At 58.0% G+C, this 21,274-nt stretch overlaps 1 protein-coding gene across 4 annotated transcripts in view; it reads left to right on the top strand.

Annotated features, from left to right (window-relative positions):
* Window positions 1–21,274, top strand: part of COL2A1 (collagen type II alpha 1 chain) — a 66,037-nt gene that overhangs the window by 31,976 nt on the left and 12,787 nt on the right. For all 4 annotated transcript variants that reach the window (XM_084610471.1, XM_084610470.1, XM_084610472.1 and 1 more), the window contains 21 exons: window positions 714–821; window positions 1,276–1,329; window positions 2,121–2,219; window positions 3,564–3,617; window positions 5,264–5,362; window positions 5,851–5,904; window positions 6,555–6,608; window positions 7,316–7,369; window positions 8,075–8,128; window positions 8,736–8,780; window positions 9,660–9,758; window positions 10,540–10,647; window positions 11,391–11,444; window positions 13,880–13,933; window positions 15,450–15,503; window positions 15,967–16,020; window positions 16,192–16,299; window positions 17,173–17,226; window positions 17,995–18,048; window positions 18,794–18,955; window positions 19,056–19,163. In XM_084610471.1, coding sequence (XP_084466597.1) covers window positions 714–821; window positions 1,276–1,329; window positions 2,121–2,219; window positions 3,564–3,617; window positions 5,264–5,362; window positions 5,851–5,904; window positions 6,555–6,608; window positions 7,316–7,369; window positions 8,075–8,128; window positions 8,736–8,780; window positions 9,660–9,758; window positions 10,540–10,647; window positions 11,391–11,444; window positions 13,880–13,933; window positions 15,450–15,503; window positions 15,967–16,020; window positions 16,192–16,299; window positions 17,173–17,226; window positions 17,995–18,048; window positions 18,794–18,955; window positions 19,056–19,163 — 1,584 coding nt within the window. The remainder of the gene's footprint in view (window positions 1–713; window positions 822–1,275; window positions 1,330–2,120; window positions 2,220–3,563; window positions 3,618–5,263; window positions 5,363–5,850; window positions 5,905–6,554; window positions 6,609–7,315; window positions 7,370–8,074; window positions 8,129–8,735; window positions 8,781–9,659; window positions 9,759–10,539; window positions 10,648–11,390; window positions 11,445–13,879; window positions 13,934–15,449; window positions 15,504–15,966; window positions 16,021–16,191; window positions 16,300–17,172; window positions 17,227–17,994; window positions 18,049–18,793; window positions 18,956–19,055; window positions 19,164–21,274) is intronic.

Genomic DNA, 21,274 nt, shown 5'->3' with positions numbered 1-21,274 from the left:
GGCCCTCGCGCTGAGCTCACGGAAGGGAAACAATAGCCACCCTGTTGCATTTAGCCTCTGCCTCCCAGAACTTCTCTGCTAGGCCAAGAACATTCTCTCACCGCTCCATTAACCAGCCTGAATACAATGGGGCCAGATCCTCTGCTGGTGTAAATCAGCTCAGCTCTGACTTCTGAGGAGCTACAGCTGATTTACACCAGCACAGGATCTGGCCCACCCTGCAGGACCCTTGTGCTGATGGGCAGTCACAAACAGTTCAGAACTGCATTGTGCTCCTGTTTACATCTCCCAGAGAGAGGCAATGGCCTGAGAGGTGGATCTGGCCAGGGTTCCTTCTACGTCGCTATTATTAAACAGCTCTGAGAGGCTCTGTCTGAGATCAGGGCCTCATGGCGCTAGGGGCTGTACAGGCAGTCCCTGCCATGGGGAGCTTGCACTCGAAGTGAACCAGACAGAGGTTAGTAGAGGAAATGGATGCAACTTGCCCAAAGTCACACAGCAGAGCTGGGAATAGGATCCTAGTCGCTTGGCTCCGAGGGCCAGGCCCCACCCACTAGACCACGCTGCCTGCCTGCAATGCACATGCCTCAGCTGGTATGTGATAGAGGCCATGTACCACAGTGGCTGGTGCAGGAAGGTCCCTCACACTGTCCTATGCGGCGGGCGAGAGGACGAGGAAGCCTAATGCATGCTCTCCTTGTGTCCCCCCACAGGGCCCCGCAGGGCCACAGGGAGCACCCGGCCCGGCTGGCGAAGAAGGCAAGAGAGGTGGCCGTGGTGAGCCCGGTGCTGCTGGGCCTGTTGGACCCCCCGGAGAGAGAGTAAGTGCCATCAGCATCATGCTTCCATGCTGGAGACATCACCATGCTTGGCAGCCTGGCAAGGGACAGAAAGCCGGTGACAAGCCACCGTGGCACGAGCCCTGGGATACATGGGGCAACGGCTCTGGTAGCAGGATCCCCAGGAGCTGGGGTGTAAAGGCCACCCAGAGGGGTGAGCTGCAGGATTGGCAGCCCCTGTGATGTGAGCCCATCATGGTGCAAGCCCCCGGCATTCATGGCGTGTCCGCCACATGGGATTCGCAGTGTAACGCCCACCCCAGGGCGAGCCCTGGGATTCCCAATTCAGAGTGAGCTCAGCTACAGGTGTGTGGCTTGGGGTGGGGACTGCTGAGATCATCCATCTCCTTGGCCTGTACAGTGCCGGGAAACTAGTGGAGGGAGCATAGTGGTACCTAATACCTTGATGCCACCCTTGTCGTCTCCTCCTTCCTAGGGCTCTCCTGGAAACCGTGGCTTCCCAGGTCAGGATGGTCTCGCTGGGCCCAAGGTGAGTGAAATCACTGCCCCTGTTCAATGAGCAGAATATGGGGGTAGCAAATGATCTAGGGGTCACCTGCCATAGACTCAGCCTAGGCATCTTACTGTCCTGGGTGGAATTTATAGGCAGAGGAACATCCCCTGCCCTGGGGTCTGATGCAATCCACCCAGGAGGAGGGCCGCTCGACCGTCTGCATGACTCCTCGGGTCAGCTCGGCAACATCTGCCCCCAGAACCGTTCCTGAGCAAAAAATAAGGTGCCCCTAATATAAGGCACTGCACTCTATCCGGAAAGAGCCAACTTCCTGCCCTCTCTGAGCTCCCAGCTGTGGTTTATATATGTCCCTTTTTTCCCAGCATGCCTTGCCCCCAGGTGGGATTGCCACAGGGCTGCCCCGGTGGACTCCATTTCCCAGCCTGCCCTGCTCTCCTGGTTCTGAAGTAGAGGCTGAGAGGAGAGGGGGTTGGAGACTACAGGGATAGGATGAAATCAGTCCATTGCCCATGTCTCCTGTCTCCCAAGTACCTTTCGAGGCTAGATGGGGCTGGCTCAGAGGAGTTCCCATCCCAGTCCCCAAAGAGCCAGTGCACCTTTTTACAGGGATCGACCCAACGCACAGCAGCCTTAGTCTCGGTGATTTCAGCGGGAGCCAGATTGGGGCCCATAGCAATGACACGCTAAGGCCTCTTTCGTCAGCCTAGCCTGTCCCCAGCCAGACTGGTTGTGGTGCAGCCTCCTGCCCCTGGGTGCCCCCTAGAACTGGGTTGGCTGACGTGTATGTCTTCCTTATCCCCGGACAGGGTGCCCCTGGCGAGCGTGGTCCTGCTGGCCTTGGGGGGCCTAAAGGAGCCACTGGTGATCCTGGACGTCCCGGAGAACCCGGCCTGCCTGGCGCGAGGGTGAGAATGAAGGGGAGATGGCATCAGCTCCCAGCCAAGCTTGGCCTTGACAACTGGGACTGAAAGGGTTAAAATGTTTAGAGAAAGCAACGTTATTTGGGGTGGGGGAGCAGAAATGGAACCCCAACTTCCCATGCATCTCATAAGAACATAAGACTGGCCATTTTGGGTCAGACCAAAGGTCCATCCGGCCCAGTATCCTGTCTACTGACAGCGGCCAATGCCAGGTGCCCCAGAGGGAGTGAACCTAACAGGTAAGGATCTAGTGATCTCTCTCCTGCCATCCATCTCCACCCTCTGACAAACATGCCTCCAGAGAACCCAAGGCATCACTCTGCTAGTGACCCACCCACAGGGCTGGCGTGCGGTGCTGCCAAGAACGCCAGCTGTTTGCACTTCAGCCAGAGTCTAGGCAGGAGACGGCACGCGGGTACCCGTGAGGGAAGCACTGCCTGTCAATGGGCCTGAATAAGACTTCTGGGGGGCTGGGTGGAGGGGGTATCGAGAGCTGGGTTTCGGTGCCGGCCCCCTGCCCCTTGCAGATGCACAGCCACGTTTCCAGCATTGGGTATTGCAGGTATTGTCAAAACCAGGAGGCGCCTGTCACTGGAATCCCAGAGCTCTGGATGGACCTTTTCCCTTTGCTAGCCAGCGGTTTATCACCCATGTCCCATCTCCTGCACATGGAGCTCTCTCGAGGCACCAGCAGCTGGCACTAACCACAACAGCCCGGGCGTCCCTGGGGCGCACTCCCCTCTGAGCCTTTGGCAGGTGGTCATAAGGGAATGTGCAGCCATGCAGCCCAGCGACAGGGGGTGCTCCAACAGCGCTGAGCCCTCCCTGCCAGACCCCAGGGTAACTGGCTGCTGCTGGAGTCCCCTGGCTGGTGACGTGACCCCGTGAGGCTGAACCATATAGGGGCAGATCCTCAGAAGGACACTGAATACTGTATTCAAAGCATCCAGCCCCAATGACTCCCCATTGAGAATCACACTCCTCCCCTCCCCCGCAGTGGGGATCATTCCCGTGCCTGGGCTCCTCTAGGCTCCGCTCTTTTTCTTTGCATTCCAGTAGCACCCAGAGGCCCTAACGGATCAGGGCCCCCATGGTGCCAGGCACTGCAGACACACAGCGAGAGACAGTCCCTGCCCCAGCTGAGATCAGGGCCCTGTTGTGTAGTGTGCAGCAGAGGTGTCCCCTTCTCCAAAGACACAGGGGAGAACTGACCAGCTGTTTCAATGTCTCCTGAGTGCTGGCAAACAAACAGGAACAACCAGCACGGAGCAGGGCTAGTGCAGGGACCCGCAGGAAAGTCCTAACTCCCTGCCTCCTCCTTTCCATCAGGGTCTCACTGGGCGCCCTGGTGATGCTGGTCCTCAAGGCAAAGTCGGTCCTTCTGTAAGTGAGACTCCTCTTCCTTCCTGGGTTGGGCTCTGAGGGGCACTGAATTAAGGGGGTGCTGAGTTTGGGGAAGGGGCTAGGAGGTGGCTTCTGAGTTTTGGGAGGTACTAGGTGGGCTCTTAGTTTTTGGGTGTATATATTGGACTTTGCGGGTATTGAGTGAGTGTTGAGATTTGGGGGGTACTGGGTGGGGGCTGTGATTTTGAGGGTACTGGGGGGTGCTGAGATTTGGGGAGTACTGGGTGGGGGCTGAAATTTGGGGGGATATTTGGAGGGCACTGATATTTGGGGGTAGTGGGTGGGGGCTGTGATTTGGGGGTATATTAGAGAGTGGCTATGATTGGGGGGATATTGGGTGGGCACTGAGATTTGGTAGGGGATATTGGGTGGGTGCTGTGCTTTGGGGGGTGCTGGGTGGGGGCTGTGATCGGGGAGGGGATATTAGGTGGGTGCTGTGCTTTGGGGGGTGCTGGGTGGGGGCTGTGATTGGGGAGGGGATATTGGGTGGGTGCTGTGCTTTGGGGGGTGCTGGGTGGGGGCTGTGATCGGGGAGGGGATATTGGGTGGGTGCTGTGCTTTGGGGGGGTGCTGGGTGGGGTTTGTGATCAGGGAGGGGATATTAGGTGGGTGCTGTGCTTTGGGGGGGTGCTGGGTGGGGGTTGTGATCAGGGAGGGGATATTAGGTGGGTGCTGTGCTTTGGGGGGTGCTGGCTGGGCACTGAGATTTGGTAGGGGATATTGGGTGGGTGCTGTGCTTTGTGGGGTGCTGGGTGGGGGCTGTGATCGGGGAGGGGATATTAGGTGCGTGCTGTGCTTTGGGGGCTGTGATTGGGGTGGGGATATTGGATGGGTGCTGTGCTTTGGGGGCTGCTGGGTGGGTTCTGTGATCGGGGAGGGGATATTAAGTGGGTGCTGTGCTTGGGTGCTGGGTGGGGGCTGTGATCGGGGAGGGGATATTAGGTGGGTGCTGTGCTTTGGGGGCTGCTGGGTGGGGGCTGTGATTGGGGAGGGGATATTAGGTGGGTGCTGTGCTTGGGGGGTGCTGGGTGGGGGCTGTGATTGGGGTGGGGATATTGGGTGGGTGCTGTGCTTTGGGGGCTGCTGGGTGGGAGCTGTGATTGGGGAGGGGATATTAGGTGGGTGCTGGGTGGGGGCTGTGATTGGGGTGGGGATATTGGGTGGGTGCTGGGTGGGGGCTGTGATTGGGGTGGGGATATTGGGTGGGTGCTGTGCTTTGGGCAGTGCTGGGGGGGGCGCAGATATTTTGGGGCAAGAAGCACTAATCCATGTGTTTCTGTGCCACATGCTAGCAGGCGTGTTCCAGGGGAGCGTGGCGGAGTGGTGGGTGATCATGGCACTTTCAGAATGCCCCGGGCAATGTGCTCCCCTCCTGGGACAGGGCAGTGCCTCGTAGCGCCGAAAACAGCACAGCCTCAACTCAGCGCTTTGCCGGGGGGAACGAAGCCCCCAGCCTTTGGCATCGTTGGCGCCTGAGCCTTGCGTGCAGAACGCAACAGTTGATGGGACACCCAGCGCTTTTGCCCAGACTAGGCCGCAGGTTCCTACAGGCTGCACGTGGGGGCTGATCAGAGCTCAAGAGGGAGATCATCCACTAACGTGCCAACCTCTGTGCCTCCCTGCAGGGTGCCCCTGGTGAGGACGGTCGCCCTGGCCCGCCAGGTCCACAAGGTACTCGCGGGCAGCCTGGTGTCATGGGTTTCCCAGGGCCAAAAGGTGCTAATGTAAGTACACGTTCCTGAAGTGGTACCCCACCCAACCCATACCTCCCTCCCGCCAGGCAGCGTGGGCCAAGGGACAGCACCCCAGTGAGGCCGCGGGGCATGGAGAATCTTGCAGTGGCAGTGGGCCCCCCCCCGCAGTCCATCTCTGCAGTCCATATACCCATGTACAGCCCTGCGCCGGGGTAGAGCTTCGCCACTGAGCGGGCATCGGGCAAAGGAGGAATGAGAGGCCCGAAGCAAAGGACCCTGGGAAATCCCCCAGTTGGCGCCAACATGTCCAGGTGCCCCGTGGAGCTGCCGTTTCTTCAGCTCAGCCGGAGCGGAGCCAGGACTAGGCTAGCCCCAGCTCCATGGACCCCATTTGTATCACTCCCGCTGATGTCAGTCTGGACAGCTGCTGCTAGCGGAGGTGACCTGCCGCATCCCCGAGCCTGTTCTGGTCACATCGGAGCCTCGTTCACCGCGCCGTGTGTTCTCTTTCCTCCTAGGGCGAGGCTGGTAAAGCTGGAGAGAAGGGATTGCCCGGCGCTCCTGGTCTGAGAGTAAGTGGGTTTATCTTCCCCGCCCCACTCTATTACAACACAGGCTGACACCCCATGGAGAGATCCCAGCCCCTCCCTGCAGGCAGCCACGCCCAGAATCAGACTCTGGCCAGGGGGCAAGGCAGGATTGCTCCCCTTTGCACTTTTAACAGAAGGCTCTCCAGTCTAGCTTCAAATATCCCCCACCACAGGGTTCCCTGCACTGCTCCTGGGAGATTCCCTCCCAGTTTTGCTCCTGGCTCCCAGAGATCTTGTTTTAGGAGGGTCACTTAATCAATGTGTGACAAAGGCAGCATTGGGAGCCCCATTGTACAGATGGAAACAGGGCCAGATAGATTAAGTGACTCAGCCGGGCCGAGCCAGGAATTGAACTCAGCACCTTTCTCTCTCAAGGAGCAGCGTTTTGATTTTTCAGAATTCGGTGGGTGCACCAAAGTCCTAGTGATATGGGGCCCAGGTGAGAGCCCAGCTGGATGGATGGACAGCTGGATAAATGGACAGATAGACGGAGAAATCTACTGCTGCCTAGTCCGTTGCAACAGGAGCAGAGAAAGATTGCAAGGTCCCGGGAGGGAATTTTAAAAGCACAGCAGTCTGGTAGCTAAAAAGGGCTCACTGATCAATGCCCTGGGGGTTTCTTTTCCCTCTAGGGTCTTCCTGGCAAAGATGGTGAGACAGGAGCTTCCGGCCCCCCCGGACCTTCCGTGAGTACTTGCTGCTAGAAGGAAATCAGCGAGGCTGGTCTCTCTAGCCACAATACAGAGATGGACCCGGGCAGGATGGCTGACCCATAGGCCTGCTGGTCACAGAGACTGGGAGTTCTTTCCTGGAGAGCAAGCCAGACTGGGAGACCCCATTACACTAGATTGGGGAATCTGCCCCTTTCCCAGTTCCAAACTGGGAGACCCTGCCCCTTGCCCAGTTACCCCAGACTGGGGGACCCTGCTCCTTTACCAGATTGGAGGATCGTTTCCCAGTTCACCCAGACTGGGGGTCTTGCCTCTTTCCCAGTTCCCCATACTGGGACCCTATACCACGCCTGGTCCGTGAGTTGCCAGTCCACACTTCACCCAATAACAGGGGTGGATGGATGCTGAGCGGAATCCGGTTGCAATGTAGAACCCACATGTAGCCACCAGAGGGCGCTCTGGGTTTAATTCTTTTTGCCAGAGCCTGGCTGCTCTAACATAGGGGAACCTGGTTTAGAGAACAAATCAAAGTAAAACAAACCAGGCCCGTCACAGATATCCGACTTCAAGGGCTACCACACAGGGTGGGTGTCCTGGATGACGTGTCCAGTCCCATCACGGGCACCGTAGCCCTGTCCTATCACTGTCCTCCCCATTGGGCCCTAAATCTGGGGTCAGGACCGGATGTAGTTTATGCTCAGAGTTCTCCCTTCCTTCTGCAGGGGCCTGCTGGAGAGAGGGGTGAGCAGGGCTCGCCAGGTCCTTCTGGCTTCCAGGTGAGTAGGAGCGATGCCTTTTAACCCTTTTGCAGTGTGGGGTCGGGGCAGTCCTGTAAATACCTGCACCCCGAGCTCCATCCCCCTAAACAACCAGGAGCTCTGGCCTGCTCAGTGTATCTCTGTTGGAGGCTGTAGACTCAGGCATCAGCCCTAGTGCCAGCAGGCTGACTGCTTCCAGGAGCAGGTGCCCCATGTGCCAGATCCAGAATCCCAGCTGGGCCCTTTTGTTACCCAACACGTGCTCTGAACATGCCCCACACAGCCCAGAGACTGAGGATGTGTCTACACTGCACACTAAGCCTGGGCTGTGACTCAGGTTTGAGCCCAAGCCCCCCGTTCCGTCTACACACAAATCAGTCTGACTCAGGGCAGGAAGCACCCGGATCCTAGGACCCTGCTCGGGGGTGTGGGTCAGAGCCCAAGTCCCGCTGTGAATCGAGGCCCTGTCATTTTGCAGTGTGGATGCAGCTCAAGCCACAGACCCAAGTCAGAAGGTCTGCATAGCGCGGATGTGTTAGCATGGCTCTGAGACCCGGCCCCAGCAATTGCAAACCCAGGTTTACAGTGCAGTATGGATGCTCAAGCACAGGCTTGGAAACACTGAGTCCACAAGCCCGGGGCCCACAGACCTGGGTTTCCAATGCAGCGTGGACGTGAGCAACCGACGATCATGGCTAACCTCTCTGCACTGCTTCCTTTCAGGGACTCCCCGGCCCCCCAGGTCCTCCAGGCGAAGGTGGCAAGCCAGGAGATCAGGTGAGTTCAGACTCCATCCCAGAGCCTCCTTAGCGCCTCACTGCAGGTCATGAACAGAGCTGCCATGCGAGCTGGCAGCTGAGTCCCCTTTGCAAGGAGGAGGCTTCCCCTGGGGTTCAGTCCCCTGGTGCCGGCGCTGAGTCAGGGAGGTTCAGCCCACCTAGCTCAAGCCACCATGCGGGGAAACGCCTGAGTCACTGAAGAAGCCTGATGATCGCTAAACTTGGGGCTCTGTCAGACTCAGCATGCTGCCCTCCCGCCCTGATCTAGGGTTTCCTGGGCCACCTCAGGAGCGAGACAGTGCGTGCGATGCACCAGGCCCAGACTGGTCCCCTCGCACCACCCGAAAGCTGCTAGTCAGAAACAACCCTCGCTCGCACATTGCTGCTGATTTGCACGTCCGCCCAGGCTGAGTCAAATGACATCCAGAGCCTCCCGCAGGGCGAACTGACCCCACCGCACCTGGGGAGAGCGGGCCCTGCTGTAGGTCTGTTCCCATCTTCTCTCTGGACGGGGTGGTGCGTCTCTGGCTAGGGAAGGAGCTCTCTTGCCTAGGAGCCTCCCTCTCGGACTGTAACTGCCGTCTCCCCCTTCTTGCTCTCCATAGGGCGTCCCTGGCGAAGCTGGCACCCCAGGCCTCGTGGGTCCCCGAGTAAGTATTGTCCGTCCTCTGGGTCGCAGAGCAGGAAGCTCAGCAGCTGGGTTATTGTTATTTATTAGGTGTTACAGCAGCGCCTAGGGGCCCCTGTCCTGGACCAGGAGCCCATCATGCTAGGTGCTTTATTAGATATATTACAGTAGTGCCCCCTGTTGTGCTAGGTGCTGTACATTATTATTGCTACATATTCTATGTATTACGGTATCACTGCAGAGCCTTATTCATGGAACAGGGCCTCATGGTGCTAGGTGCTGTACATTAGTTATTAGGTGTATTACGGTAGTGCCCAGGAGCCCTAGTCATGGAACAGGGCTGCATGGTGCTAGGTGCTGTATATTAGTTATTAGGTGTGTTACAGTAGTGCCCAGGAGCCCCTGTCCTGGACCAGGAGCCCATCGCGCTAGGCGCTGTACAAACCCAGAACAAGAAGACTGTGCTGTCGTTCTTGGCCTTGTATCTGCTGCTCATGGTCTCAGCACCCATTGCATCTCCGCTGACATCGCCCCTGAGAGCCCCTTGCACCATTAACCGCCCCCTCCAGGGCACTGGCAGCAAAACAGTCAAAAGCCACCTTTCAGTTTTGGTCTCTCCACTTTTGGGTGCCCTGTTTAACCCCCAGGTATTTCTACAGCTTCCAGGCAATCCCAGAGCATCTAATAGGCAGCCGCTAACATTTACCCAGCGCTGATACGCAGCCACCTCTGGGGTGGAGCGTGGCAGCCACCTGCCGCAGCAGGGCAGCCCTGAGCGACCCTGTTGCAATGGGGCACGATTGCCGAGATGCACAGTGTGATAAAACCGCCAGGGCCCTTTAATTGCCCCTGCCAGTCCCCAGCTGTGACCTCTCCCTAACGGTGTCTCTTTCCATGCCAGGGTGAACGTGGCTTCCCAGGTGAACGTGGCTCTCCAGGTTCACAAGGTCTGCAGGGTGCTCGAGGGCTCCCCGGAACTCCTGGTACCGATGGACCCAAGGTAGGTTCCCTTGTGTAACCCAGGCAGCTCTTTGTCTCTCTCTCGTAGCCGATTCAGTCCTTGTGCTGTGTCCTGGCTGAGAGAACCGGTCCTGTAGCTATGGCATGCGAGGCTCAGGCTTTCCGCTCTAGGGGGCCACGGTTCAATCCCCACCTGGGGTGGCATCGTACCGGTCACCAGGATGAGATCTTGCCCTGGGAAGGGAGCAGGAAAATGGACCTTAGTAAGCTGCAGGCTTTGTGGGCATCATGTTTACAAGGGCCCCAAAGGGCTGGGCCCCTAAGCATCCGGTCTGTCCGATGGGAGAACGTTCCACCAGGGCAGAGCCTCGCATGGCCTGGGACAGAGCAGCCTAGGCTGACTGCTCAGCCTCGCTTGATTGCTATCATAGTGCAGCTCCGTGCACACAAAGAGGGCGTGGCCAATCCTGCCCCGCCTGCATCACCCTGAGCATGGCTTTCCCAGTGCAACTCCTCCCCTACAGCGGCACTTAAAATGTGAGTCGTTATGTCCACCTCATCCTCTCGCTTTAGGACCTTGACTTAGGAAACCGCTGGAGCTACAGTCCAGGGGTTCTCAACTTGGGGCCATGAACGGTGGCAGTGTTGTGACTACTTTCCTTCCCGTTTTGCTGGCGGGGAGGGAGTCCTGGGGAGGTCAGGGGATAATGTGGAGAATCACTGCTCTAGCCCCCCCAAGCCCAGCGACAGGGGACAGCAGCTCCCTCAGGATCTGGAAACATGCAGCCGCTCAGTGACCTTGCTGTGTTTCTCCACTCTAGGGTGCGACTGGTCCATCCGGCCCTAATGGTGCCCAAGGTCCCCCCGGTCTGCAAGGGATGCCCGGTGAGAGGGGAGCAGCTGGTATTTCTGGACCAAAGGGAGACAGGGTAAGTAGCACCTTCCCCGGGACTTCAGGGGTCAGGCATTGCACAGGGCAGACACACGCAGGGCTGGATTCCCAGTGTGTGAGAGCTATGGAAGACGTAATGATTGCAATGTAGTGATGCTGATTTATAGACGCTGGGAGCTGGCCCCATGGACTTCAGTGGAGCTATGGGATCTAGCCATGTTCATGCGAAGAAGGGGGGATATGGGAAAGGGAACCTGCCTACCCAGCACTGATTATATTTGGCCTCAGGGATGTCAACCTTAATGCAGAGAGTTCAGACCCATAGACCAGAGGACACAAGATCAGCGGCTTCCATCAGACCTTTGGAAGCGCTAAGCAATTTCCAGCTGTTGCAGGGGCTTTGGTGAACCTCGGTCCCACCTAGCCCCGACCTGTGGCATGCAATAGCTTGGTCTTCTGTGGGCCGTGATACCTGGGTCTACTTTCGGTTGTTGGGTGTAGAGTGCCGGGTGGTATGGGTGGCCTGTGACACACGGGAGATCAGGCTAGATGATCTGTGGTCCCTGACTCTAAGCATTTCTATCATCTGCGGCAGGTGAAAGACCGTCTGCCAATCAAGCAGTCCAAGCCCCCATTAGTTCTTGATCTATCTCTGGGATCTCTTTGCTGCCCTCTCTGAGCTGATGGGGTGGGGGAGGGTCTCGTGGCCCATTGTTGCCCTGGGATGGTTCGGCCGTACTGGCGGCTGGGTGGTAACTTCCCTCTGATCTCCTCCCACAGGGTGATGTCGGCGAGAAAGGCCCAGAAGGCGCTCCCGGCAAGGACGGTGGAAGAGTAAGTAGAAGGGAAGGCCTCACTCGCTCAGATTGTCACGGGGACGGAATGATCATGCAACATCCCAGCCGTCTGCCTGTCGAGCTACGCGAGCAGCTGACCCTGGGGACATACGCTGGAGGGTAGCTTAAAGGTCAGGCAGAGAGCTGCGACGGTGCGGAGATCAGGCAGAGGGTGACAGCGGTCAGGGAACGAGCGGTCACGGTGTAGCGGTCAGAAAGCCCTGCTGGTCAGGAAGAGTAGCGGCAGCGTAGGAATTGCCAGGGAGCTGTCGCAGTCAGGTAGAGTTGTAGAAGTGTTGCAGGGAGGCAGGCAGTAGCCGGGTAGCACGCAGAGCGGGAGCAGGGTAGGAGTCCGGCTGTAGCAGTCAGGCAGAGCTGTAGCCATGGAGCTGGCAGAGAGCGGGAGCCGGGTAGGAGTCCAGCTGTAGCAGTCAGGCAGAGCTGTAGCCATGGAGCTGGCAGAGAGCGGGAGCGGGGTAGGAGTCCGGCTGTAGCAGTCAGGCAGAGCTGTAGCCATGGAGCTGGCAGAGAGCGGGAGCGGGGTAGGAGTCCGGCTGTAGCAGTCAGGCAGAGTTGTAGCCATGGAGCTGGCAGAGAGCGGGAGCGGGGTAGGAGTCCGGCTGTAGCAGTCAGGCAGAGCTGTAGCCATGGAGCTGGCAGAGAGCTGGAGCAGGGTAGGAGTCCGGCTGTAGCAGCATAGCTGGCAGAGAGCAGTAGCTGGGTAGCAGTCACACACAGCTGTAGGAGTACAGCAGACAAGCTGTAGCCGGTTCACGGGCAGGGAGCTGTAGCTGGGTAGCAGTTGGGCTGAAGCCGGGTAGTAGTCAAGCAGAACTGTAGCCTCATTGCAAGCAGAGAGCTGGAGCGGGGTAGGAGTCAGGCTGTAGCAGTCAAGCAGAGCTGTAGCCTCATTGCAAGCAGAGAGCTGGAGCGGGGTAGGAGTCCGGCTGTAGCAGTCAAGCAGAGCTGTAGCCTCATTGCAAGCAGAGAGCTGGAGCGGGGTAGGAGTCCGGCTGTAGCAGTCAAGCAGAGCGGTAGCCACGTGCTGGAGCAGGGTAGGAGTCCGGCTGTAGCAGTCAGGCAGAGCTGTAGCCACATAGCTGGCAGAGAGCTGGAGCAGGGTAGGAGTCCGGCTGTAGCAGTCAAGCAGAGCGGTAGCCACGTGCTGGAGCGGGGTAGGAGTCCGGCTGTAGCAGTCAGGCAGAGCTGTAGCCACATAGCTGGCAGAGAGCTGGAGCGGGGTAGGAGTCCGGCTGTAGCAGTCAAGCAGAGCGGTAGCCACGTGCTGGAGCAGGGTAGGAGTCCGGCTGTAGCAGTCAGGCAGAGCTGTAGCCACATAGCTGGCAGAGAGCTGGAGCAGGGTAGGAGTCCGGCTGTAGCAGTCAAGCAGAGCTGTAGCCTCATTGCAAGCAGAGAGCTGGAGCGGGGTAGGAGTCCGGCTGTAGCAGTCAAGCAGAGCTGTAGCCTCATTGCAAGCAGAGAGCTGGAGCGGGGTAGGAGTCCGGCTGTAGCAGTCAAGCAGAGCTGTAGCCACGTGCTGGAGCGGGGTAGGAGTCCGGCTGTAGCAGTCAGGCAGAGCTGTAGCCACATAGCTGGCAGAGAGCTGGAGCAGGGTAGGAGTCCGGCTGTAGCAGTCAAGCAGAGCGGTAGCCACGTGCTGGAGCGGGGTAGGAGTCCGGCTGTAGCAGTCAGGCAGAGCTGTAGCCACATAGCTGGCAGAGAGCTGGAGCAGGGTAGGAGTCCGGCTGTAGCAGTCAAGCAGAGCGGTAGCCACGTGCTGGAGCGGGGTAGGAGTCCGGCTGTAGCAGTCAGGCAGAGCTGTAGCCACATAGCTGGCAGAGAGCTGGAGCAGGGTAGGAGTCCGGCTGTAGCAGTCAAGCAGAGCGGTAGCCACGTGCTGGAGCGGGGTAGGAGTCCGGCTGTAGCAGTCAGGCAGAGCTGTAGCCACATAGCTGGCAGAGAGCTGGAGCAGGGTAGGAGTCCGGCTGTAGCAGTCAAGCAGAGCGGTAGCCACGTGCTGGAGCGGGGTAGGAGTCCGGCTGTAGCAGTCAGGCAGAGCTGTAGCCACATAGCTGGCAGAGAGCTGGAGCAGGGTAGGAGTCCGGCTGTAGTCATGTAGCAGTCTAGCACAGTTGTAGCTGCATAGCAGTCAGGCGGAGCTGGAGCTACGTAGCATTCAGGCTGTAGCGGTGTTTGTCAGGCTGTAGCAGGCAGAGGGTTGTTATTACTCCCTTGCTGTTTTAAAACTGGTCCCCAGGGTTTTGAGGCATGGCGCTCCATGCTGCAGAGAAGCCAGCGAACCTGGAAGGTCTGGGTTCAGTCTCTGACACTAACCCAGCCCCGGGCTCACACTGGGCTCTGCCCGGCACACACTGGCAGCAGGTGCTCTTCACAGCCATCTGCTCACCCTCCTCTCCCTCTTCCCTTTCCCAGGGTTTGACAGGTCCGATCGGCCCCCCTGGCCCTTCTGGCCCCAACGGCGAGAAGGTAAGAACCCAGGAACTCTGCATGACGCCTGGCTGGGGGCAGTGGGGCTCAGTGCAATGTGCGGAGGGCATAAAGAGCAACATTCACTGCTCAGACCCCATGGATTTCCCAGCCTCTCGGTGACAAAGGTCTGTGCTCCTCCGTGACTCCCCCCAGGTGTACATAGATCAGGCTGCCGGAGCCAGAGATACTGCAAGAGCTATGGCCCAGCTGGGAGGGTCACTGATCTGTGGGAGGGGCCTTGGCATATGGGCGGGGCTTCAGGGCACAAGCCGAGCCAGTGCCATGTACGGTTGCTAGGCGTCCGGTTTTCGACTAGAACGCCTCGTTGAAAAGGGACCCTGGTGGCTCCGGTCAGCAGCGCAGTGGGGCAGGCAGGCTCCCGTCCCTACCTGGCTCCGTGTGGCTCCCGGAAACGGCGACGTGTCCCTGTGGCCCCTAGGCAGAGGCGTGGCCAGGTGGCTCCACGCACTGCCCCCACACCAAGCACCGGCTCCGCGGCTCCCATTGGCCAGGAACTGCGGCCATTGGGAGTTGCAGGGGTGGCGCCTGCGGAGCCGCCTGGCCCCTCTGCCTAGGAGGCAGACATGCTGGCTGCTTCCGGGAGCCACCTGAGGTAAGTGCCGCCTGGAGCCTGCACCCCTCACCCCCTCCCACACTCTGAACCCCTCGGCCCCACCCTCCAGCCTGGAGCCCCCTCCTGCACCCAAAACCCCTCATCCCCCACCCAACCCCAGAGCCTGCACCCCTAGGTGGAGCCTTCACCCCCCACACTCCCCCCCATACCCCACCCCCTGGCCCTAGCCCTGAGCCCCCTCCCACACCCCAACCCCCTCATCCCCATCCCAGAGCCCCCGCACCCCCAGCTGGAGCCCTCACCCCGCAACCCCCTGTCCCAGCCCTGAGCCCCCTCTCGCACCCCAAACCCCTCATCCCTGACCCCACTCCAGAGCCCACACCCCCAGCCGGAGCCCTCACCCCTCTCACACCCCAACTTCCGCCCCAGCCCAGTAAAAGTGAGCCAGGGTTGGGGAGAGAGAGCAATGGAGGGAGGGGGGATGGAGTGAGCAGGGGGCGGGGCCTTGGAGAAGGGGCGGGGCAAGTGTGTTCGGTTTTCTGCAATCAGAAATATGGCAACCCTAGTGTCATGGGGAGAACTTTGAGCTGGGGGGTGGGGTGGGGGAGTCCTCAAGTTGGAGTGTGGGAGGGTTATGGGGGAACGAGGGAACGGAAAGGGCTGGGGGAGCGGCTTTGGGAGCATGGGTGTGTCTTGGAGCTGGAGGAGGGGCTTGAGAGGAAGCTCAGGCTGTGGGTGGAGCTTGAGATCTGGGCAGGGCTTTGGGGTCTGGAAAGAGGGTAGGGATGGGGCTGGGCTCAGGCCAAGCAGGGGGTACAGAATGCGGAAGGTAAACTGAGGCTGTGGAAGCAGGAAGTGCAGAGTCCCACATGATCTACAACCTCTGGCCAGCCATATCCCCCTGACTGCTCTCACATCTCCTTCTTTCTCCCTGTCTAGGGTGAATTGGGTCCCCCAGGCCCATCTGGTGCTGCCGGCGCCCGCGGTGCCCCGGTAAGTGTGATGCCAACAACCTTAGGTTCCCAGACCTTGGTTCACACAATGGGACTGAGCCCCTTGGCCGGGGGGCGGGGTCTGTGCCCCTCTCAATTCAGAGACCACCCCCGGGGAATTCACCGGCTTCCCCATTCTTGCCAACATTGCTCTGATTGATGGGGATAGCCGCCAGAGGCCCTGCTCATTGTGCTAGGTCAGGGGGGTCGTGACCCCCAGTGCGTGGGGCTCACAAACAGGTGTCAAGAGGTCGAGACCACCTGACTAAATAGGGGTGGGGTGCCAGCTACATGGGAGAAGCTCCTGGGGGGTGTCCCCAAATGGACAAGGTCGAGAACCAGGGTGCTAGATGCTGTACAGACATGGAAGCACAAAGATGCCTCCTGCCCCATAGAGCTTGCTGTCCAGGTTGGGGTGTTTCCTTCCTGGGCCCCCCATTTAACCCCAGTCCTTTCTGTTTCAGGGTGATCGTGGTGAGCCTGGAGCCCCTGGCCCTGCTGGATTTGCTGGACCTCCCGTGAGTAAAGCCGTGTTTGCTGACCCTTGTCGTCCAGGTTCCCTCTCTATCCCGCCCCTCGATAGCCATGTATCCGTAGTGATGACAGTGTCACATGCCCAGCACCGGGCACCTGTCTCGCAGGGAGGCCACATCTCACCCTGGGTGCTTTTTCTTCCCTTCCTGATGCAGGGCGCTGACGGCCAACCCGGCGCTAAAGGTGAACAAGGAGAATCTGGCCAGAAGGGAGACGCTGGGGCCCCGGGTCCACAGGGTTCTTCCGGTGCTCCTGGTCCACAGGTTGGTAAAGCCAAGTCCCGCTCCTCCCTCCATGACCCCACTGGGAAGGCAGCCTGGGAGAGTGGGGGCTGGCCAGAGATGAACCATCCTCAGGAAAAGGGGCCCAAGAAAGGACAGTGCTTTGCTTTGAAAATACTCCGGCCACTTGCAATGGGTCAGAACCTAGGATCTGGGTCACTGATTTACCCAGCTGAGGGATAAGAGTTTGAAATGGCTGATGCCCCAGTAATCCCTCACCCCGATTTTCCCTTTCATGGAGGAGCCTGGGTTCAGTTTGGAATAAACCCCCAGAACCGGCCCAGGAAAGCGGGGGCTGGATTCCTGCCAGAGGGTCGCCCCTCTCTCTGCAATGGTAGTGCCCTATTCCAGGGCGCACGCACACCAGGGAGCAAGGGCGGCAATTTCATTGCAGCTATGAAGCCCTCTGGGAGCTTGGAGGGCTGGAAAATACCCTCTGCTGCGTATCCCCACACACGAGGACTCCCTTCCCCATCCCTAGGGATGTTTAATCCAGGTCAGTTTCCCTCTTTGCCCTCCCTCCCCCCGTCTGATGGGGGAGACCATCATGAAATGCCCCAGCTGTGAAGGGTGCCCTCTAGGAGACATATGGCTGCAGCCAGCAGCACACCCAGCCATGGCAACCACTGCCAGAGGGGACAGAGCTGGGTGCGGGAAGGAAGGCACCACGAGGACAGAGGGAGGGGGTCTCACTAGAGACCATCAAGGTCAGAGGGAGGGTCTGGCTGCTACTCATCTCCAGGCTGTAAGAGAAATACCCGCCCATTGGTACAAAGGACCAGTCCCTTTGCCAAGACCATGGGCCGATTTCCTGCAGTCCATTCGGGATCTAACCTGCTTCTTTTTCCTTCTTAGGGTCCCACTGGTGTGACTGGTCCTAAAGGAGCTCGAGGTGCGCAGGGACCCCCTGTAAGTACCATCCAGGTCCTTCAACACCTTGGAGACGGGCACCAAGTGCCAGAGCTCAGCCTGGCTCCCGCCCAAGGGCTGTGCAGCGGGTTCTAGTTGGGCCGGTATTGGCCTGCCATGCACGGGCTGAGCAAGGCGGCGGGGAAGCTGAGACAATCACAGCCCAGGCACGGGCGACGGCTGCCGAATGGGCTCCATCCTCCTTGTGCGTGTCAGTGAATTGCAGGCCAGGAGGAAGAACGCCCCCACCTTGCCACTGGGATGATTTTGAAATGGGTCCAGGGAAAGGGGTGGCTGCATTGGGGCCAGCTTGGCACCTCGCCATGCAGTACAGGCTCCTGCCTGCCAGTGGGCTAGTGGGCTTTGCTCGGTGCTCTGCGGCGCGGGGCCCAGATCCCTGCCAACCGACAAGCCAGGGGACTTTGCTGCAGCCCTTGAGTTCTAATGATGCTGGAAGGTTCAGCCCTGGGGGACAGCGAAGGCCTTGCCTGAACTGCCGCTCTGCCCAAGTGTCCGGTAGGGTTAAGCACTTAGTCTGCTTGAAGGACTCGCCCTCCCAAGCTGGCCAGTCATTTGCACCAACACACGGAGCGGGTGCTTTCCCCCCAGCCCCATACTCCATGCACTCCACCCCTCTCTGGGACCAATCCACCCTTCTGGCTCGTAAAGCTCAGACCTGTTAATGGTGGGGAACTGCACCCCTTTCTCCAGAAAGGGCCAGGACTGGGATGCTCTGTTTACCCTTCTGTTTCTCCCCTCCTTATCCAGGGAGCCACCGGATTCCCCGGCGCTGCAGGACGCGTTGGCCCTCCCGGCCCTAACGTAAGTTCAGGAACATCCAGCGTCGGTTCCACCTTGGCGGGGCCTATGTTTGGGTTTTGGATGGGAGACGGGACATAAGCCACCCTCTGTCCATGGGAGAGTTAGATGGTCCATTCCCTGGGGCAGTTTTATCCCTCGTGACCGACTGCAGGGTTTCCTGCATTCTCCTCCGAAGCAGCTGGCACTGGTCACTGCAGGAGAACAGAGACTGAGCTGGATGGACCCATTAATCTGACCCAAGCTGGCTGTCCCCGTGTTCCTGGTCTGTTACCGCACCGGCATGTTGCTCCAAAGAGAACAAAGAACGGTGCGTCAAACCAAAAGAGCTTCCCCACATTTCTAACAGATGAACCAGGGAGCTCCCGCCCTTTCATAGTTTTCAGTAACTTTGGGGGTTTTTATTCCCCCAAAACAAATTTCTGCTGTGACCTGATGAGGATCCCTGGTACTTTGTGCTCTCGACAGGTGGAGAGTCTGTCCTACACGATAGGACACCGTGAGTTTTTCTCTGATAAGGAGATGGATTGACCTCACTTTGAGATGGTTGGATGTTGCGATGAGATGGGAGGGGAAGGTGCAGGGGCTGGTGAGTCTTCATGCGGAGAAGGATTCTCTGGGACTCGGATGGCCTATGGCACCTAAGTGCTCTTCGTCGATTGATTAGAAGACAGAATTACTTATTGGCCTTTGCACCAGGGTGAAGAGCATCCCCCATTCTCACTAAATCCTTTCATTTCTCTTCTAGGGTAACCCAGGCCCCGCTGGCCCACCAGGTGCTTCTGGCAAAGATGGTCCCAAGGGCGCTCGTGGTGATGGGGGCCCACCGGGCCGTGCTGGTGACCCTGGTCTCCAAGGCGCTGCAGGTCCTCCTGGTGAGAAGGGAGAGTCCGGGGAAGATGGCCCACCTGTAAGTTTTCACGTGCACGTTGCCTTGTCTTTGACTGCACAATAGTTACTACCTAGTGCAGCCTCTGCTGGATTTTACCTCCTGCCTCTGTCTTTTCCAGGGGGCCGATGGGCCACCCGGTCCTCAAGGTTTGGCAGGCCAGCGAGGTATTGTCGGTCTTCCCGGCCAGCGTGGTGAGAGAGGTTTCCCGGGGCTGCCGGGTCCCTCCGTAAGTAGCTTTACCTTGCAAAGTCAAAGCCAGGCAGAGTCAGACTGTGCCAACCCAGCTCACAAAGCCCTCGTGCCCTATAGCTGAAGTGCACAGCTTATTTCTCTGCAGAGGTGGAATGAAGCGGATGTGCTGAGAGAGCTAAAGTGAGAGGGTCGGAGCAAATCCATGGGTCTGGGCTCTTTCCTTACTGGGAGTCTGTGAAGGTGCGTCCCGGGCATGTGCTGCCCGCTGGTGCACCCTGCACTAAAAAGGGGTCCTGCTGGAAGGGAAGAGCAGTGAGTGCAGTCCTCCAGGGGTTGCCTAGAGAGGAGAGGCCTCTCATGATCAGCTGCTGGCAAAACCAGCAAGAGTTGCTGCTCCAGCACCTAAAAGGGCAAGAAGCAGGTGGAGGCCAATCAGGACCCAGCAGGCCATAATAAAAGGGTTGGTTGTGTCTACTATGGGCCAGTTCTGGGTGAAGTCAGGACAGGGAAGCTATCCCTGCCTTAACCCAAGTAACCTGGCTCCCTCGGGGGTCTAACCTCGGTGATGTTTGCCTTGGATCTCTGTGATGGGCTATTATTTATGATAGGGACTTTAACGCCTGGGTGGGTATCGTGTGTTCAGCATTAATTTGTTTCCTGTAAACCTGCAGCGAGCCTGTTCTGCAGAGCCCTTATGACAACAGATAATGCTGTCAGGCATCTCTTCTATCTAGCCACAAAGAAAGGGAGTTGAGCATGACACCCCTAGACATGCTTATGATGCCCAAGTCAAGAACCCATGGACTAGATGGATAAAAGAGACAATTTGAGATCAGAGGGAATTTAAACCAAAAGAACCTTTTGTGGACAGTGTCGTTTAAAACAATTCAGCATTGATAAACCAGGAAATTCAGCGTTAAGGTCCCACAAACGTCCTTAACTCTGCCCTGCATCCACCACCCCATTGTGAATCACGGAGATTCAAGTCTGGGATAAGCCCCGGAGAAGACAGCCAATGAAAAACTAACTGACAAATGGGCCGTGGAAGAAATGCACCCTCGTGCAGAGGGACCACGCAATATTTCTGCACCACTTACATCCCCCTGCAGGGCTTGTGAGTGACTGGACTGGTCTCTAGACCTTGTGCTGAATTTCACCCTATATGCACTTGTCAGCTCCTCTATACTGAGCATGTCATGGAGCCTAGAAGTGCTCTCGGACTGGGTTGACAGCATGTGTATATTTTAAGACCGGAAAGCACTTCTGTTCACAGCACTTCCAAACCTCACCGGCTTTTGGGTGCATGGGGATCATCACTAATGTTATAGGCCCCTATTCTCCATTGCCCGGCACCTTGTGCTGTCACTAACATGTGCAACACACTGCTAACTCAGAACAGTTACACTTTGTTTCACTAGGAGGGTGGTGAAGCACTGGAATGGGTTACCTAGGGAGGTGGTGGAATCTCCATCCTTAGAGGTTTTTAAGGCCCGGCTTGACAAAGCCCTGGCTGGGATGATTTAGTTGGTGCTGGTCCTGCTTTGAGCAGGGGATTGGACTAGATGACCTCCTGAGGTCTCTTCCAACCATAATATTCTATGATTTGCACCCAGCTTGCCTGGACGTTGTTGATGACACAAAGTGCCGATCAATGGAGAATCTGCCCCGTATTCTTCACTGAGATTTCACATAGCCCCTGTACATTACTTTTGTCCATAGGTTCCAAGCAGGGAGGCACTGCCTCTTGAGAAGTCACTGGAGGGAGTTAGCATGTTCCAGGCAATGCTCAGCACCCCTCAGGGTCTGACCTATATTAAATTCAGTTGCCCACCCATCATCTCTCACTATCAGAGCCAGTGCGGAAGCTGGTTGCTTCCCACTGAAAATGTGGAGTTTTCAAGGAAAAAACTAGAACTGAACATTTTCAGCTGACAAGGTTTTCGGGCATTCGAGGACAATTCACAATTTTCCGCCCAACAGCGGATGATTTTCGGGAACGAACCTGTGGCTTTGCAAACCTCGATTGTGTGTCAAAAAGCCCGTTTTGGTGGACAGTTTTCAAACAGCCCCTATTCAGCGTACCCCTCGGCACAGCGGCTCCTCAAGGCCTATCGAATGCAGCACCTCTGGCGTCCATGTCGTGAG

Source organism: Lepidochelys olivacea (assembly GCF_965140295.1).
Source record: "Lepidochelys olivacea isolate rLepOli2 genome assembly, chromosome: 20".
Taxonomy (NCBI): domain Eukaryota; kingdom Metazoa; phylum Chordata; order Testudines; family Cheloniidae; genus Lepidochelys; species Lepidochelys olivacea.
This window is presented reverse-complemented; position numbering and strand designations above follow the sequence as displayed.